Here is a 19,466-nt window from a genome sequence, read left to right as displayed (position 1 = left end):
CTTTAAGACGCATAAAAATGGCCCCTGATTAAAATACATATTGATCCCCCTCTGGTATGTCACTGTCCATGTTGTGGGATGATTTGTGCACTTCTATTAAGTATTTGGTGGCTGAAAATATGACCTGAAGGTTTTTCAGGTTCGCGAACATTTGATCGCGTTTGCGAATCGTCCCGGTCGATGTTCGTCCATCACTAATCTTCAGTGACTACCCCCCCTTTACCATTATTTAGGGGACCTAGCTGCTCGGACCTTGGTTTTTTTGTATTTATATATTTAAATAATTTTTGGGGATTTATTTTGCTCTCTTTTGTCACCTGCTGTTCGTTTTGTATTTTTGATAATTTTATCTCCTTTTTACAGATTTTATTAAGCCCTTTGTAATTTTCAAACACTACAGCTGACCCCTCAGATTTGTATTATTTAAATGCTATTTTTTTTGTCTTTTATTGCCCTTTTTACAGTAGCTGTAAGCAATGGGGGGTTTAATTTTAGCCGTTTAATTTTTCAGTGCAATTACTCAATGTGGATTTAAAGCTCTCCCATTTATCCTCAGTATTATTATGTGACAGTAGCTGCTCCCAGTCTATGCCCCGAAATGCTGCCCTCAACCCAGGGAAATTAGCTTTTTTTAAATTCAGTGTCTTTGCTCTGCCTGACAGAGTTTGCTTCTTATAGTTTAGGGGGAATATAATTATATTGTGGTCACTATTACCTAGTGTTTCTCGAACAGTAAGATTTCCAACAAGCTCTGCATCATTAGAAATTAACAGATCCAACAGAGCATTGCCCCTAGTGGGAGCTTCTACAAGCTGGCCCATAAAGTGGTCCTGCAGCAAGTTGAGGAATCTTCTCCCCTATGCGACTGAGGCAGAATCATGACCCCAGTCAATGTCTGGAAAGTTAAAATCTCCCATTATGACCACTGTACCAGCCTGTGCAGCCCACTCTATTTGGTTATACAGTTGTGTTTCTATCTCCTCTGTGATGTTAGGGGGTCTATAGATTATAGTATTATTTTTTCAGTGTTTATATCACTTTGTACTTCCACCCATAAGGTTTCCACATCCTCACCCACAATTGCCTCTTTCACACTGAGTAATGATTAAGTGAGTCATTACTTATTAGTGAGTAATGACTCTTTTTTTAATTCTTTTTACCATTCTGCCCCTCTTTTTTTTTTTTTAATAAAATTATTCCCCTGGAAAACACCTTTCAAAAGACCCATGTTGCAAACCTATGATATGTGCTGTGGTAAGCATTACATGTCCTATGTCTTTTTAGGTATTTGATCCGCTGAGATTCTCTCCTGAAAATTCATCCACTAGACACTCCCATGCCTTCTTGCCCTTCTCTGCAGGAGGAAGGTAATGTAAAGAAGCTTAATAGTAATAAAGAAACCATTTGGAAAAAACAAACAACTACCTTATTAACAAGGTCATACTATTGTTCACGGGGACTATGTCGTGTTTGCTGCTATTGGACAATGTGTACACTCCTGGGCATGTAATAGGAAGGCACATCATCATCATCATCATCATCACACCTACGTCACATACCTACAGTACATATCATACTTGGCTGGACTGTACTTCTTGCCAACCTATTGAATATAAGTTAGCATAAAGTCAAGGACAGATTGTAGGGAGAATGACTGGAGAATCAGACTACGCAGTGTTTTTGTTGTCTGTTACTATGGAGACACATAGGACTGTATAGGAGCTGTCAAAACAAAATGAAACAATAGGAAATTTGGCTCACACATGATTCAGACTTGGAAAGTTGCAACATTTCTCATCTCACATCAGTTGGCATAATTATTGTAATGCATTAAATATGAACTGGAGTTCACAGGACCCACCCGAGGAACAGATTTTAAAGTTCTCCCTCCATGTACAGTACAGACCAAAAGTTTGGACACACCTTCTCATTCAAAGAGTTTTCTTTATTTTCATGACTATGAGAATTGTAGATTCACACTGAAGGCATCAAAACTATGAATTAACACATGTGGAATTATATACATAACAAAAAAGTGTGAAACAACTGAAAATATGTAATATTCTAGGTTCTTCAAAGTATTATTATTATTTATTATTTAAGCGCCATTCATTCCATAGCGCTGTACATATGATAAGCGGTGCACATACATAACAGACAATTGTACTAATCATAAACAAGATGAGTTACAAACTGGTACAGAAGGAGAGAGGGCCCTGCCCGTGAGGTAGCCACCTTTTGCTTTGATTACTGCTTTGCACACTCTTGGCATTCTCTTGATGAGCTTCAAGAGGTAGTCACCTGAAATGGTCTTCACTTCACAGGTGTGCCCTGTCAGGTTTAATAAGTGGGATTTCTTGCCTTATAAATGGGGTTTGGATCATCAGTTGCGTTGTGGAGAGGTCAGGTGGATACACAGCTGATAGTCCTACTGAATAGACTGTTAGAATTTGTATTATAGCAAGAAAAAAGCAGCTAAGTAAAGAAAAACGAGTGGCCATCATTACTTTGAGAAATGAAGGTCAGTCAGTCCGTAAAATTGGGAAAACTTTGAAAGTGTCCCCAAGTGCAGTCACAAAAACTATCAAGCGCTACAAAGAAACTGGCTCACATGCGGACCGCCCCAGGAAAGGAAGACCAAGAGTCACCTCTGCTGTAGAGGATAAGTTCATCTGAGTCACCAGTCTCAGAAATGGCAGGTTAACAGCAGCTCAGATTAGAGACCAAGTCAATGCCACCCAGAGTTCTAGCAGCAAACAAATCTCTAGTTAAGAGGAGACTGTGTGAATCAGGCCTTCATGGTAGAATATCTGCTAGGAAACCACTGCTAAGGACAGGCAACAAGCAGAAGAGACTTGTTTGGGCTAAAGAACACAAGGAATGGACATTAGACCAGTGGAAATCTGTGCTTTGGTCTGATGAGTCCAAATTTGAGATCTTTGGTTCCAACCACCGTGTCTTTGTGCGACGCAGAAAAGGTGAATGGATGGACTCTACATGCCTGGTTCCCACCGTGAAGCATGGAGGAGGAGGTGTGATGGTGTGGGGGTGCTTTGCTGGTGACACTGTTGGGGATTTATTCAAAATAGAAGGCATACTGAACCAGCATGGCTACCACAGCATATTGCAGCGGCATGCTATTCCATCCGGTTTGCGTTTAGTTGGACCAGCATCTATTTTTCAACAGGACAATGACCCCAAACACACCTCCAGGCTGTGTAAGGGCTATTTGACCATGAAGGAGAGTGATGGGGTGCTGCGCCAGATGACCTGGCCTCCACAGTCACCGGACCTGAACCCAATCGAGATGGTTTGGGGTGAGCTGGACCGCAGAGTGAAGGCAAAAGGGCCAACAAGTGCTAAGCATCTCTGGGAACTCCTTCAAGACTGTTGGAAGACTATTTCAGGTGACTACCTCTTGAAGCTCATCAAGAGAATGGCAAGAGTGTGCAAAGCAGTAATCAAAGCAAAAGGTGGCTACTTTGAAGAACCTAGAATATGACATATTTTCAGTTGTTTCACACTTGTTTGTTATGTATATAATTCCACATGTGTTAATTCATAGTTTTGATGCCTTCAGTGTGAATCTACAATCTTCATAGTCATGAAAATAAAGAAAACTCTTTGAATGAGAAGGTGTGTCCAAACTTTTGGTCTGTACTGTATATAGAGCATGTGCATGTACGTTTAATTTCATCCTAATCTTTATTATAATCACACACCGGATATATGATCAATATGGTCTAATAGGTTATTTGTGAATCATGCCTTAAAGGGTGTCTGTCAGCAGATTTGTACCTATGACACTGGCTGACCTGTTATATGTGCACTTGGCAGCTGAAGGCATCTGTGTTGGTCCCATGTTCATATGTGCCTGCATTGCTGAGAAAAATGATGCTTTAATATATGCAAATGAGCCTCTTGGAGCAACGAGGGTGTTGCCGTTACACCTCGAGGCTCTGCTCTTGTAGCGGTCAGGGGAGGAAGAGACCGCAAGGCAGGATTCAAGTACAGTACAGCGGACAAGGAAACTGAAGCAAAAAACGGCTTTATTAAGGAACAAAACGAGACTGCCGGAAAATCTGATTAACAGTACAGTACCACCGCACCAGAGGCGCAATGAGTCAATGACAGGAATGGTATGAACAGGTGAACATAAATCATAAACAATGGTAATGAGATTTTGCATAGACACAGAATGATGTAAACAGCAACCAGAAAGCTTACAAGCTACTCTCACTAACAATTACCTATCTAGCGACGCTTCTACAGCGCACTGACTAGATTCCCTTTCTCGATAACCTATCACAGATAAGCACCGGTGCCACTCACAGTTCTGCAGATACTCCTTGGTCCGGTAAGTGATGGAACGTGCAGTCTGGTTCCAGGTCCAGTCGCTTGCTTGTCTGTCTTTCTCTCTCTGGTTGGATCACAGCAGATGCAGGTCTTCACCTAATTCCAGCTCTGGCAGGAAGAATCCGGCTTGTCTCTGATCCCAGTATGACACGGTCCCACTCTTCTGGAACACACTGTACAGTCCTCTGTATGCTGCTCCACAGCTGTCAGGGAAAACTTAGCTATTGTAGCCTCCTGCTGCTCCAGTCTTTTACTGTTGTCTCTCAGCAGCCAGCCTCCCTGTCTCTCTCTCTAGAAAGCTCAGGCAACCTCCAGCACAGCATGGGAAAACTTCTTCACTCTTTCTTAGCCTCTGGAACATGCTCCTGCTCAGTCACAGTGGCCTCTGGTGGCCGGAGGGAAACATGACAGTCTGCAAAGATATAAGTGCTGGAAATGCTGCTGGATGATTCAGGGCTGCCTCTTACACTCTCTCTGCAACTGCCGCACCCTGTGCACTTTGATTGACAGGACCAGGCAGTGTAAACGTCATCATGTCTGCCTGACCCTGTCAATCAAAGTGCAGAGGGCGCTCTAGTTGCAGAGAGAACAGAGCCTCTAGGTGCAACACCAATGTCCCCATTGCTCCTAGAGGCTCATTTGCATATATAAAAACTTCATTTTTTACAGTCATGCAGGCACATATGAACATGGGTCCAACACAGATGCCTTCAGCTGCCAAGCGCACATGTAACAGGTCAGCCAGTGTCATAGGTACAAAACTGCTGACAGATGCTCTTTAAGAAATAGACCCTAGTAGTCTAAGTGATTGTGTCCAAGTCACCTTCAAATGTGGTTGTCATCCTTATTGGCCATTATTGTGTCAGAGCCCACCTGAGGATGCTCTAGCATTAGTATGATCCCACTTTCATGTATTATACATTGTATTACTATTGCTATATCTTACCCCTATATATTTTCCGTCCCAGGAACTGCATTGGGCAGAACTTTGCAATGAATGAAATGAAAGTCGCCACCGCTTTAACCTTACAGAGGTTTGAGCTACATCTGGACCCTAAGAGAGAACCAGTAAAACAATTCCAGTTGGTCTTACGCTCCATGAATGGGATACACCTCAATCTGAAGAAGATCCACTCGGACAAGACAAAAAATATCTGATCTGATAGAAATCTCTGAATATCACTGTTCATAATGATATTTAATCTAGATATTTTCAAGGATACAATCATATAATTTATATTAAAGGGGTATTCCGATTTTTTTTGGGGTATCAGATCCCCACCAATCAGACGACAGGCCATGACTTGTTAAACTCTGGAATACCCTTTTAAATATCCTACACTGCTCAAAATAGAGATAAAATATAACATTCTGTTTGCCCACAGCTCCCACTACATAAAGCACCCATCAGCAGGATCAACTCCATAAGGGTTGATCCAGAATGATAGCAACAGTGTTCTTTCGTCATCCATTCGGCAGTATATGCCGTGGTTTCTGAATAGGGCAGCGGCTGCTGTGCTATTCCATCCAGAGACATCCAGTAAAAAACGTATACCGTGCAGAATAGGTTTTTAACATGGGCGCCTGTGGGTGATGAGTGCCGCCGAATGATATCTGTAACGCATACGTTCCAGGTTTCCATGGGGGAATACTCCCAACAGACACTGCTGATATAGTTTGAAAAGGGCCATATACATGTTTACTGCTTTTGTGTCTTTTTATAATTTTACACTGCATTCTTGTACTTTCTATAATTTTATGCATTTTGATTAAATTGTGTGAAATCGTCTTTATGAAGTAGAGCATTGTTTTCGTAGATAAGAGAGTATTTCCACGCCATCACTTCCAGCTGTTGCAGAACTACAACTTCCAGTATGTCTGGACAGCCTACAGCTATTAAGGCATTCTGGGAGTTGTAGTTTTGCAACAGCTGGAGGGCCGCAGGTTGAGCATCCCTGGGGATTTGTTTCTCTTTTTAGGATAGCAGGTGGGGTTATGCAAATCATTAAAACGTCACTTCACAAACCCATGACGTCTTGTGCTGATGATATCCTAAAAGCCTTAAAGGGGTTTCCTGGGAATTCAATATTGATGGCCTGTCCTCAGGACAGTTCAACAATATCTGATCGGAGGGGGTCTAGATCCCGGCACTCCTCGTTGATCAGCTGTTTGAAGAGGCTGCGGTTCTCTGGTGACCAAACACAGTGCCATACATTGTTTAGTGGCTGTGCTTGGTATTGCAGCCCAGGCCCATTTACTTGGGTGGGACTGAGCTGCACCTAGGTCATGTGACCGACGAATGTGAGATTAGGCTACATGCACACGACCGTGCCTTTTTTGCGGAACGGAACGAGCGGCCGTCAATATAAATGCCTATTCTTGTCCGCAAAGCGCGGACAAGAATAGGACATGTTATATTTTTTTAGCGGGGCCACGGAACGGAGCAACGAATGCAGACAGCACACGGAGTGCTGTCAGCATCTTTTGCGGCCCCACCCGTTTTGGTGGCTCGGATGCGGACCCAAACAACGGTCGTGTGCAGGAGGCCTTAGTAAGAGGCCACTTTTCAATCAGCTGATCGGCAGGGGGTGTCTGAATCCGGACCCCCACCAATAAGATATTGACCAGCTATCCTGAGGATACATATGTTTGAACAGCTAGGTCTATAATATTCGTCTCTATCTGTGGTATGGCCTGACATCCTGACAGAAGCTCCCATGAACCAGCTGCCATCACCAGGGAAACCTCTGACCGGCCATATATTGTGTCTGCTGCATGGAAAATGTAGTGTTACATGGCGGATTATCAGATCTTGCCTTTTATTTCTGACAAACAGCACCACACTTGTCCACAGGTTGTAAATGGTATTGCAACTCAGCCATATTTACTTCAATGGAGCTGAGCTGAAAATGCCAGACACAAACTTTGGACAAATGCGAGCTGTTTTTAGAACAAAAAATAAATAAAACTGCCGGAAAACACGGCGCCGAAACCGGCTTTCATGCAAGTCAATGGGAAAAATGCCGGATCCGGCGTTCAGTCAAAGTGTTCCGGATTTTTGGCCGGAGGGAAAAATACAACATGCTATGGTTTTCTAAAAAAGCCTGATCAGTAAAAAAGACTGAACTGGATGCAACCTGAACAGATCGCTCTCCATTCAGAATGCATGGGGATAAAACTGATCAGTTATTTTCCGGTATAGAGCCCCTAGGACGGAACTCTATGCCGGAAAAGAAAAACGCTAGTGTGAAAGTGCCCTAAGGGTCCATTCACACGTCCGTTGTTTCTTTCCGGATCCGTTCTGTTTTTTGCGGAACGGATGCGGACCAGTTGCGTACCCATTCATTTTCAATGGGTCCTGAAAAAAATCGGACAGCACAATGTGTGCTGTCCGTTTCTGTTGTTCTGTTCCGCATGTCCGATAAAATATAAAACTTGTCCTATTATTATCCGCAAAAATCGGTTCCTGGTACAATACAAAGTCAATGGATCCGAAAAAAACGGATGACATACGGAAACATTTTCAGGAACAACGGATCCGCAAAAAACGGACCAAAATTCGGGATATAGAAAAATACTGACGTGTGAATGGACCCTTAGGCTAGGTTCACACGGGCGTCGTGTTTTGGCTCAGGATGCGTCCCGGGTGCATTGCGGCAAACCCGTGTGAGTAGGTACCCAAACATTTTGCAAAAATGTTGGTAAATTTTGATTAATATAAAAAAAAGTTAAAATGTGAGCAGCAATGAGATACCACCAAATGAAAGCTCTATTAGTGAGAAGAAAAGGAGGTAAAATTCATTTGGGTGGTAAGTTGCATGACCGAGCAATAAACGGTGAAAGTAGTGCAGTGCAGAAGTGTAAAAAGTGCTCTGGTCATTAAGGGGGTTTAAAGAGGACCTTTCATCGGTCCAAACATTGTAAACTAAGTATCCTGACATATACAGCGGTGCCCGGGGATCTCACTGCACTTACTATTATCCCTGGGCGCCGCTCCGTTCTCCTGCTATGCCCTCTGGTATGTTCGGGGACTTGATTATAGTAGGAGGAGCCTGCCCTTGTTCTCCTGGGCGTCTCCTCCTCCTAGGCTGTAGTGCTGGCCAATCGCAGCGCACAGCTCACAGCCTGGGAGAAAAAAACCTCCCAGGCTGTGAGCTCTGCGCTGCGATTGGCCAGCGCTACAGCCTAGGAGGAGGAGGCGCCCAGCAGAACAAGGGCAGACTCCGCCTACTATAACCAAGTCCCCGCCTACTATAACCAAGTCCCCGAACATACCGGAGGACATAATGGGAGAACGGAGCGGCGCCCAGGGATAATAGTAAGTGCAGTGAGATCCCTGGGCGCCGCTGTATAGGTCACGATACTTAGTTCACAATGTTTGGACCGATAAAAGGTCCTCTTTAAGCTAGGGGAGCTGAGGTGGTTAAAGAAGAAGAAAGAAAAAGAGCCGGGCTGCGCCAACAAGTGGATAAGGTGAGTTTAATTTGAATTATTTTTTTTAACCCCTCCATCCCTAATATACTTAGCATTCTGTATTAAGAATGCTATTGTTTTCCCTTATAACCCTGTTATAAGGGAAAATAATAATGATCGGGTCTCGATCCCGATCGTCTCCTAGCAACCGTGCGTGAAAATCGCACCGCATCCGCACTTGTTTGCGGATGCTTGCGATTTTCACGCAGCCCCATTCACTTCTATAGGGCCTGCATTGCGTGAAAACCGCACAATATAAAGCATGCTGTGATTTTGAAAGAGGCCTAAGGCTGGGCTCACACCCGAGCGTTTTACAGCGCGTTCCTACGCGCTGTAAAACGCTCAACAAGCAAGAACCAATGATTCCCTATGGGAATGGTTCTCACCTGAGCGTTTTACAGCGCGTATGATCGCGCTGTAAAACGCCCGACGCCCCAAGAAGTACAGGAGCTTCTTTGGCGTGTCTTGTCGCGCGTTCCCGTACATAGACTTCCGGGAACACGCGACAATGGGCGTTCACTTGTTCCGGAGCCGCGATTGTAAACGCGCATACAGAGCGCTTCATCCCGTACGCTCAGGTGTGAACGCAACGTTAGGTGGGGAGTTTGCGTAAGTTGGTAAAAGGTAGGGAGGCTGTTGGAAAAGTAAAGAGACAAATGCTGTCATGGTGGTCATGCGAATGACTACAGAGAAATCGTCACTTATGAGGAATAGATAGGATTTAACTGCAGTGAAATCCCCTTGCGGGGCCTGTGTAGAGCTGATATCTACCACTTTATGGTCACACTATGGTGGTAATATTGGTTTTTGTATAGCCATTGTTTTTCCACAGTATGGTGGTATTATTCAGTCACTATGTGGTGGTATTATTAGGGCCTTGCCTCGTGGGATTTGTGTCCCTCATCTGTTTTTGTTTTGCACAGGATGATGCGCTACCAATGCTTTTAATCATACCTCCCAACGTTTGAAAATCACAAAGAGGGACAATATGTGCGGAGCGCACCACAGTTCCACGCCTCTAACTGCGCCGAAAGCTCTGTCAGAACTGCCGCAGCTGGGGATCAGTTAGATGAGTAAAATGTCCTTTATTTTTTTTACAGCAGGTGGAGCCCCTGGTAGAATTTATTTTTTTTTGTGCTTCAATATCCATTTAAATATTAGCTCATAAATCATCAGATTATAGATATTTTATGGTCCAAATTGCACATAATAATGACGTTATGGTCTAATATACGGGTAGAAACCGTACAGATAGTTTAGTAAGGAGCAATTTAGTAATTTTTTTGATGCACATTTCTGCATTAATTCTACAGGTCAAAAAGAGGGACATTTAAGGAATAAAGAGGGACAGAGGGACATGGGTTGAAAAGTGGGACTGATCCTCTGCTGTGTGTCCTGATTGTTTTGCAAGGCCTCAATAAAAAATTAGAAAAAAAACCCTGCAAACAAAATGTGAATCCCAGCGACCTGCGAAGTGTCCCTCATTCACATAGTGTCTTCTCCAGCCCTCCTCTCTTCCCTCCCTCCCTGAGACACCCTCCTCCTCCTCCTCCTCTGTGCAATGTCCTGTGAACCCGTCTGGATCTTCCTCCAGTGTGACAATCTTGACATATGTAGCAGAGCTCAGGCTGCGTCCTGGACATGTCACCCCCTGTATTCTTCGGGCTGTTCTCGCAGAGTGTGTGGTCCTGGGCGGTCTGGCTCTGCCTCCTGTATGTGCTGGTGAAAGCCTGGAAGCTCTACCTGAAGAGGAGGCAGCTTCTTAAAGCCTACAGCCCATTTGAAGGTCCCAAGCGTCACTGGCTGTTCGGCAATGCTCATGAGGTAAGAGGTGTGCGATGTAGAGGGTTCTGCACTGTTACGGGTTCACATTTGGAGCTACTTTACAGAAAATATCAGCACATACCCTTATCAGTACGGACTCTGTACCTTGCTTATTTTCATTGTTGCATGTCCTTTTATTTTCTACAGTGTAAGGCCTCATGCACACGACTGTGCCGTTTTTTGCAGTCCGCAATTTGCGGAACGGAACGGGCGGCCCATTGTAGAAAAGCCTATTCTTGTCCACAAAACGGACAAGAATAGGACATGCTATATTTTTTTGGCGGGGCCACGGAATGGAGCACCGAATGCGGACAGCACACGGAGTGCTGTCCGCGTCTTTTGCGGCCCCATTGAAGTAAATGAGTCCGCACCCGAGCCTCAAAAAATGCGGCTCGGATGCGGACCAGAACAACGGTCGTGTGCATGAGGCCTAAGATCCTTCATTGTTGGCAGGATGTTGGGGGGTCTATGCAATATCTGAATTGTAGGGTCAGCCTGCAGCCCTCATTGTGGACACTTTTCCAGATATCCCAATGACGGACTGAACGCCAAGGGGGTCCTTTGCTTTGAAAAGTCCTGGTTTAGTAAAACAAATATTCTCGGTAATCTGAAAACTGCCATCCGGGTTGTATGAATTTTCCTTAAAAACTGCATTTCCCCTTTAAGCAATTTTCTAATATTTTTCCGGTCAGCGCTGGGAGTAATCGGAGAGACAATCCTGATAAACCCGATATTAGTGCCAATTCTAGCTTTGTTCCTGCATATGCTACGGGACTTTCCTGGGTCCTTTGCAAGCACTCGCTAATTATACACTTATAAAAAAAAAAAAGTTCTGAAAATCCATTTTCCTATACCCTATTAGAGGGAGGTCCGCCATTCAGGTCCTCATCTAACAGCCAGAGGAGACAGCATAAAGAGTGTCTCTTGCTTTGGAGGACCCAATACTAGTGTTGAGCGCGAATATTCGAATTACGAATTTTTTTCTCGAATATCGCAATTTCGAGATTTCGTGAATATTTAGAATATCGTTCTATATATTCGCGAATTCGAATATTCGTATTTTTTTTTTTATTATAATATTTTTTTTCTTTCCCACTTCTCTAAAGTTGTTCTTACCTGTCCTTTGGATTCCTGGCTTCCTGGCTGCTCCAGTCAGTGGCGTTTTCAACTTACTGCTATATTCCATATTAGCTAAATTACAATCTAATCTATATATGTATTTTACGAAATTTCGCAAGTTGCGATGCGAGTAATATAATACGAAATAATCGCATGAAGATTTCAACTTAGCACTGCTATATTCCATATTCTAGCCTAGTGTGGAATAGAGCAGTGCTAAGTTGAAATCTTCATGCGATTATTTCGTATTATATTACTCGCATCGCAATTTCGGCTTTTGCAAATGTTCTTAATATTGCTCTAACTTCGTCTTTTAGGATATTACGAATATTCTAAAAGACGAAGTTAGAGCAATATTACGAAATTTCGTAAAATACACATAGATTGTATTTAAGCTAATATACTGCTATAGTAATATTTTTTAATAGTGTACATATTTTACAAAACTTAAGTTCAGAAGAGGCAAAAAAAAAAAAGAGGCAAAAAAAGGGATTATAGCAGTATATTAGCTAAATTACAATCTATATGTGTATTTTACGAAATTTCGTAATATTGCTCTAACTTCGTCTTTTAGAATATTCGTAATATTCTAAGAGACGAAGTTAGAGCAAATCACGAAATTTCGTAAAATACACATATTAGCCTAGCCATAGTCAATTAGCATAGGAACGTTGCCTTATACTATCAAGATAAATAATCGCAATACGCGAAAAAAAAATCGTATATTATTCGCGATAATTGGAATAATTACGAATATTCGATTTCGACGAATATAACACGAATATTCATTCGAATATTCGCGAAATATCGCGAAATCGAATATGGCACCTCCCGCTCATCACTACCCAATACCACAATGCATTTTACTGAAAGACCATTAGAACAGCATAATGGGTAATTTCCCCTGTGGAGGCGCTGTGGGGAAATTGGACGTGTGCTTTATCCCCCCCCATGGATCACAATTAATTATGAGTTTAAGCAGCGGGACATCATGTGATTGACATCATTAGATACCGTTTGAAGGGTTGGCTAATAAAAGTGAATGGTATAAAATAAAAGAATCCCCCGCCACTCCAGCGCTGCCACTACGGTAGTTCCTGACGGTCTCAATCACTGGCCTCAGCACTCATGTGCTATAAATACAAGGATCACCACTGAGGCCAGTGATTGGCTGCAGCAGTCATGTGAATGCAGGATCGGCAGGGACCACCAGACGGGCAATGCTGCAGTTATGGGGGATTTACGGAATAATGTGTTTTTTTTAAAACATTTTCTGCTATACCCCGATTTTCTTAAAAGCCCAGACAACCTCTTTAATAAAAACAGGATTTCCAAAGATGACATATACAGAGACCTAGACCAGGGGCGTACATAGAGAAGTAAGGGCCCCATAGCAAAGATCAAACCTGGCCCCCCACACAGGACAGTAGAGTTTCTGCCTAAACCCTTTTCAATGACCCTTGGGCCATTTTTTTTTACTGCCTTATTTGCTAAAACTTGTTCCTTTAGCTGAGGGGTCAGCAACCTCCGGCACTCCGATGTTTGTGAAACTACATCTCCCATCATGCACACTTGCTTGGCTGATCTCTAAACTCCCACATAAGTGAAGGAGCATGCTGGGATTTGTAGTTTCACAGCTGGAGTGCCAAAGGTTTCTGATCCCTGCTTTAGATGGTAGAGTCCAGACTAAGTTTTCACCCCCAGTAGAAAAGGGGATGATCCCAACTGGGCCCCCTCTTGCCCTGGGCCCCATAGCAGTCGCATGGTCTGCCGCTATAGTAGTTTCGCCCTTGACCTAGACCCTTAGACATCTATGAGTGCAATATGGCCTTTATACTGGCAATTCTATTGAATCTTTAGATCTGGAGTTTGAGCTCTTTTTATGGCTCTTAGGATGTTTTCATCCTCATAATATGTCTGTGTTGTGGGTTATGTTTTTTCCCACTTTCACCTACTTTTAGTTTATTATGAAGACTTATCTTTTCTTGATTGTGCCTTTAACTGTTCCTTATTTTCCTTTTTATTACATTTTTTTATTTTTTTACAAAAATCCCATTGATTTAGCCCCTAGGTCACTACATTGACTGCCTTGGTGGAAAGAATGAAAGAACGTTGTCTACTGTCATAGCTAAATTATAGGGAGGACAATTTGATTGTGTGGCCAAGGGCCTCTACAACCTTAGGGGCCTCCAACTCCACCTAACCTGTCCAGGCAATTCTTCCAGTGGGGTTCAGCATTTTCTAGTTCCTCCCTTGGCAGTCACTATTATCCAGTACTCTCACCCTCTGACACCACCAATTCCCAGGAAAATAAGTATTCCCTGATGGTCGTTTAGTGACCCTATCCAACAGAGAAGAGGTGTTGCATGCTTGCTCCCTCTTTCGAAAGTCTACGGGTCGCCAGCTTGGCTGTCTCCAGAACTCCAGTTGATATTAGTGAATAAGGCCACATGTGGGGTCACCTCCTATACTGTATGTGGCTGCAATTAGGAGGGCCTGGTAGAGTTTGTCTCCCAGAGCTGGAATCCAGTCCTATGTATAGCAAAAGTATTGGGGTAGTGTCAGTTAACTTGTGATGTCTCATCATCTGACTATGTTGGCCACCTTCTGTGCTCATGTCTTGTCCACAGTGTTAGACAAGGCAGAGTGGCTTGTTGGTGCCTCAACCTGGATACCCCAGCTATGCCTTGGTTCGAGAAAACGAGGCTAAGCTGCAATACTACATACAGCCTACAGACAAGGTGGCACTGTTTCCGGGAGAAAGCAAACTTACCTTAGGCTACATTCACATCTGCAATGTGAACTTCGGCAGCCTGATCCATCAGAGGAACAGACGGCGTAATCTGGATAGGGCCATGCACTGCCTGATCCCTATTGACTACAATAGGATCCAGTGGGGATCCAGACAAGTTGAAAGGTTGGCTTTCAACTTGACAAAAGGTCTTGCGTGCACGACTCTGCTGCCTGGCTGAAAAACAGCATTTATGCCCGAAAGTGGCCGGATGCCCATTGGATCGCATTGTAGTAAATGAGAATTTGTTCATATGCTGGAAATGGTGAACTCCGGCAGAGGAACAGACTTTGCAGATGTGAACAAAGACTTATGTGTATATTTGCCGATTTGAAACTCTTATTTCATCCTTAGTTCCATGGGGATGGCAAGGACCTGGACGTTATACTTCGTTACGCTGAACAATACCCGTACGCCTATCCATTGTGGCTGGGAAATTTCTTTGCATCACTGACTATATGCCACCCAGATTATGCAAAGGCCATTCTGTCCAGGCAGGGTAAGACTATGGGTGCATGACCCATCTGATGTATTTTTATTATACTTTTATTGATTTATAGCAAACTGAGCCACATTGCTTGAGGAGCAAATAAAAGATGAGCATTTATAACTCATATCTTTGTGGCACAGTCCTTGGTGATCATGTCTTATGAATCTCACAATCAGGCCAATACCTAGTGCTTCTGCTCAAGTCAAAGGAAAGGGCCACCTTTCACCATTTGCTTCATCTAAAAGGAAAACTGAAAGAACTTTGAAAGCAGTCTTGAGTCCTTTGAAGCAGTCCTTTTGTTCTCAGCTGCTATGCAGACCTATGTGTCTCCAGAGTAACTGACTGCAAACAATCCCTGTGTAGTCTGAACCTGCAGTTCCCAAATTATTACTAACCTATCCAATATACATTACATTAGCAAATGTAAAGGACTGATGGAAGATGCAGGATCGGACTACACAGGATTTGTTTGTAGTCTGTTACTATGGAGACAAAATTAAGCCGAGTTTTCCATGCGGGTGCAATGCGTTCACCTCACGCATTGCACCCGCACTGAATCCGGACCCATTCATTTCTATTGGGCTGTGCACATGAGCAGTGATTTTCACGCATCAAGCACAAGCTCTATATTGTGCGTTTTTCACGCAACGCAGGCCCCATAGAAGTGAATGGGGCTGCGTGAAAATCGTAAGTATCCACAAGTAAGTGCGGATGGGGTGCGATTTTCCCGCACGGTTGCTAAGAGACTATCGGGATGGGGACCCGATCTTTATTATATTCCCTTATAACATGGTTATAAGGGAAAATAATAGCATTCTTAATACAGAATGCTAAGTAACTTAGAGATGTAGGGGTTAAAAAAAAAATAAAAAAATTAAACTCACCTCATCCACTTGTTCGCGCAGCATGGCTTCTCTTCTTTCTTCTTCTTTGATGACCTGGGAGGAAAAGGACCTTTGGTGACGTCACTGCGCTCATCACATGGTCCATCACATGATCCATCACCATGGTGATAGGCCATGTGATGGCTCCGCAGTGACATCACCAAAGGTCCTTTTCCTTCCAGGTCATCAAAGAAGAAGAAAGAAGAGAAGCCGGGCTGCGCGAACAAGTGGATGAGGTGAGTTTAATTTATTTATTTTTATTTTTTAACCCCTACATCCCTAATTTACTTAGCATTCTGTATTAAGAATGCTATTATTTTCTCTTATAACCATGTTATAAGGGAAAATAATAAAATTTACACAACACCGATCCCAAACCCGAAGTCCGGGTTCGGTTCTGGGTACCAAACATGCCGATTTTTCTCACGCGCCTGCAAAACGCATTAAAACGCTTTGCACTCGCGCTGAAAAATCACGCATTTTCCCACAACGCACCTGCATCCTATCTGGCCCTCATACGCGACGTCCGTGTGAAAGAGGCCTTATACTTTTTTTTAAAAAGACTATTTGCTTCACTCCATTTTAAATGCAAATAATAATGTGAAGAGATATGTATGTGTTATCTTATTATTGGTAAGTAATAATAATAGTTGTGTCCTTCTCATCAGTGATAAATACCAGATGGGTTCAGGCCTGATTGCTTGTGTGATAACTGTTTTTGGATGGAATACCCCTTTAAAACTTTCCAATATGTCAGGTTTATCCATTTCTGGATCACTGTGAAGCATTTATCTTCCTTGAACATCTAAAATACTGAATGCGGTAATGTAATATCTTCTTCTTCTCCAGATCCGAAGGATAACTTTGGATACTACTTTATTACTCCATGGATTGGTATGTCATTTGGAACACTAAACGTGTCTGTAGATAAACGGTGCTGATGTCAGCAACCTCTAGTGACAGGCTTCATGTCTATGAACTCCATTACATTACTTCCAGCCATGATATTGGCATAAATAGTCCAATGTCTGCTTAACGCCTCATGCACACGACCGTTGTGTGTTTTGCGATCCGCAAATCGCGGATCCGCAAAACACGGATGGCGTCCAAATTGCGTGAACGGCAAGGACAGCCTTTAATATAGATGCCTATTCTTGTCCACAAAGCACCGACAAGAATAGGACATGTTATATTTTTTTAGCGGGGCCACGGAACGGAGCAACGGATGCGGACAGCACACGGAGTGCTGTCCACATCTTTTGCGGCCCCATTGAAGTCAATGGGTCCGCATCCGAGCCGCCATGGATACGGACCAAAACAACGGCCGTGTGCATGAGGCCTAACAGTAAGGTAACTACAAGGCATTACATATCTAGGACTGATCCAGAATAATAGCCTGTATTATAATCCAGAGCTGTATTCACAATTCTGCAAGCTTCAGAGCTGAAATCCCTCAACAGATCTGTGTGGCTACATATCAGTACCCATAGTTTTAGGAAATATGGAATGCCTTAAAAAATTGCTATTTATTCTTTCACACATCCATGTCTATTATGATATCCTCTGACAAAATGGTCAGTGGAAGATGTCTGTGATGGATACGTGTTTGGTCAGTGTGACCATTTTTTGCCCTTGGTGTGTCAATCATAGTGATGGTGAGCGGCAGGGGCAATATTCGAATTTGCGATATTTTGCGAATATTTTGTTGAATATTCATCATATATTTGCAAATTCGAGAATTCGCGATTATTTTCTTGATTCAGAAAATCGGCAATGTAATATTCGCGTAATGCGCGCGCAATACAGGCGTGAGTCACTTTTGCTACATTTTCCAAGCTGCTAGAAGTTTCCTGAGACTGGAGAAAATGGTCGGCACGGCAGAACAGTAAAAATGGCTTTATATGCAGATAGAGTGCTCCAATGTATTCACGATTGCGCTAATTGGCACTAATGATGCGACTATTTTGGCGCAATACATGAAACTTCATATTTTAGCAGGTCTGACTACATATTACTGATTGGTGCACTAAGTATTGTTGTGAGATCCCAGCACTATGTCAGTAGCATGTATGTATGGACAGCAGAACCTATCAGCTCCACTATATCAGGATATAACCTACACTGACTATCTGTATTATATATACGAGCTATCTAACTATCTATCTAATGTAATGACACAGTAAAGCACAGAGCACAGCAATGACACTGCTCTCTCTCTCTCAGAACTCCATAAAACAGCAGAAAGTGGCTGCTGGGGAGGTTCTTATATAGTAAGGGGCAGGCAACGTTCCTATTGGTTGCTAGGGATGTTGCTAAGCTCAGACAAAGACATTGCAGCCTTCTCATTGGCCCACAAGCAAGAAGCAAGGAGGGATCATGGATACTGATAAAAGAAAATCTAGAACATTCGAAAAAACGAATATATAGCACTATATTCTAAATATTCACAAATTCTCGAAGTGCCGATATTCGCGATTAATATTCACGATTCGAATATTTGCGCCCAACACTAATCAATCATATTCCATGTACACTATTCAAAATTGGCTTCCAGCGCATCTCCTACCTGTTCATGGGCCCATAGTCTATAATGTGCGAGATGAATCTGTCATCATGGACAAAAATAGGGCGTGCTCCATGGTGTCACCACAGAGCCACGGTCCGTGGAAAACTACTGATGTTTGAATTCACACATTAAAGGGGTCCTCTCACTTCAGTAAGTGGCATTTATCATGTAGAGAAAGTTAATACAAGCCACTTACTAATGTATTGTTATTATCCATATTACATCCTTTGCTGGCTGGATTCATTTTTTCATCACATTATACACTGCTCGTTTCCATGGTTACAGACCACCATGCCACCCATCAGTGGTGGTCGGTGCTTGCACAATACAGGAAAAAAACACTAGCTTATGTGCTCTCCTACGGTGCCTGCAACCACAGAGGCTAACGCTTTTGCCTATAGTGTGTAATCACGACCACCAATGATGGATTCCAGGGTGGTCTGTAACCATGGAAATGACCACTGTATATTGTGATGGAAAAATGAATCTAGCCAGCAAAGGAAGCAATATGGACAATCACAATACATTAGTAAGTGCCTTGTATTAACTTTCTCTACATGATAAATGCCATTTACTGAACTGACACAACCCCTTCAAAGTCAATTGGTATGTTTGCAGTTTGTGGAGACTATGAACAGCACATGTCCATAAGTCACTGACGCGTGAAAGAGGCGTTAAGTTAAAGGGAACCTGTCATGTGGATATTTGATTATAATCAAACTAATTATATACAATCATTAACTACTAAAAAGTGCCTTAGATGTATTCACTTACAGGTGTGACAGATGGTTACCTCATAATATACACACAAAGATGCTGCATGCCGCATGCTAATGAGCTGATTTGAGTCCAGCATGATGTCATTGAGTCCAGCATTTTTTATTCAGAGCTATAGCCACTCCCCTGCCCACCTGCTGCTGATTTATATGGAAAATAACTGTCAATCAGCAGCAGGTGGGCGGG

At 43.0% G+C, this 19,466-nt stretch overlaps 2 protein-coding genes across 5 annotated transcripts in view; both read left to right on the top strand.

Annotated features, from left to right (window-relative positions):
* Positions 1 to 6,145, top strand: part of LOC122943207 (cytochrome P450 4B1-like) — a 45,791-nt gene extending 39,646 nt beyond the window's left edge. For all 3 annotated transcript variants that reach the window (XM_044300775.1, XM_044300773.1, XM_044300774.1), the window contains exons 12-13: positions 1,285 to 1,367; positions 5,325 to 6,145. In XM_044300775.1, coding sequence (XP_044156710.1) covers positions 1,285 to 1,367; positions 5,325 to 5,514 — 273 coding nt within the window. In that variant the 3' untranslated portion in view covers positions 5,515 to 6,145. The remainder of the gene's footprint in view (positions 1 to 1,284; positions 1,368 to 5,324) is intronic.
* Positions 6,146 to 10,400: 4,255 nt separating this feature from the next.
* Positions 10,401 to 19,466, top strand: part of LOC122943862 (cytochrome P450 4A2-like) — a 28,974-nt gene continuing 19,908 nt past the window's right edge. Inside the window, exons 1-3 of one of the 2 annotated variants that reach the window (XM_044301945.1) lie at positions 10,401 to 10,653; positions 14,918 to 15,062; positions 16,787 to 16,831. In XM_044301945.1, coding sequence (XP_044157880.1) covers positions 10,471 to 10,653; positions 14,918 to 15,062; positions 16,787 to 16,831 — 373 coding nt within the window. In that variant the 5' untranslated portion in view covers positions 10,401 to 10,470. The remainder of the gene's footprint in view (positions 10,654 to 14,917; positions 15,063 to 16,786; positions 16,832 to 19,466) is intronic. The other variant, XM_044301946.1, reaches the window with a different exon arrangement.

Source organism: Bufo gargarizans, chromosome 7 (assembly GCF_014858855.1).
Source record: "Bufo gargarizans isolate SCDJY-AF-19 chromosome 7, ASM1485885v1, whole genome shotgun sequence".
NCBI classification, from domain to species: Eukaryota; Metazoa; Chordata; class Amphibia; order Anura; family Bufonidae; genus Bufo; species Bufo gargarizans.
This window is presented reverse-complemented; position numbering and strand designations above follow the sequence as displayed.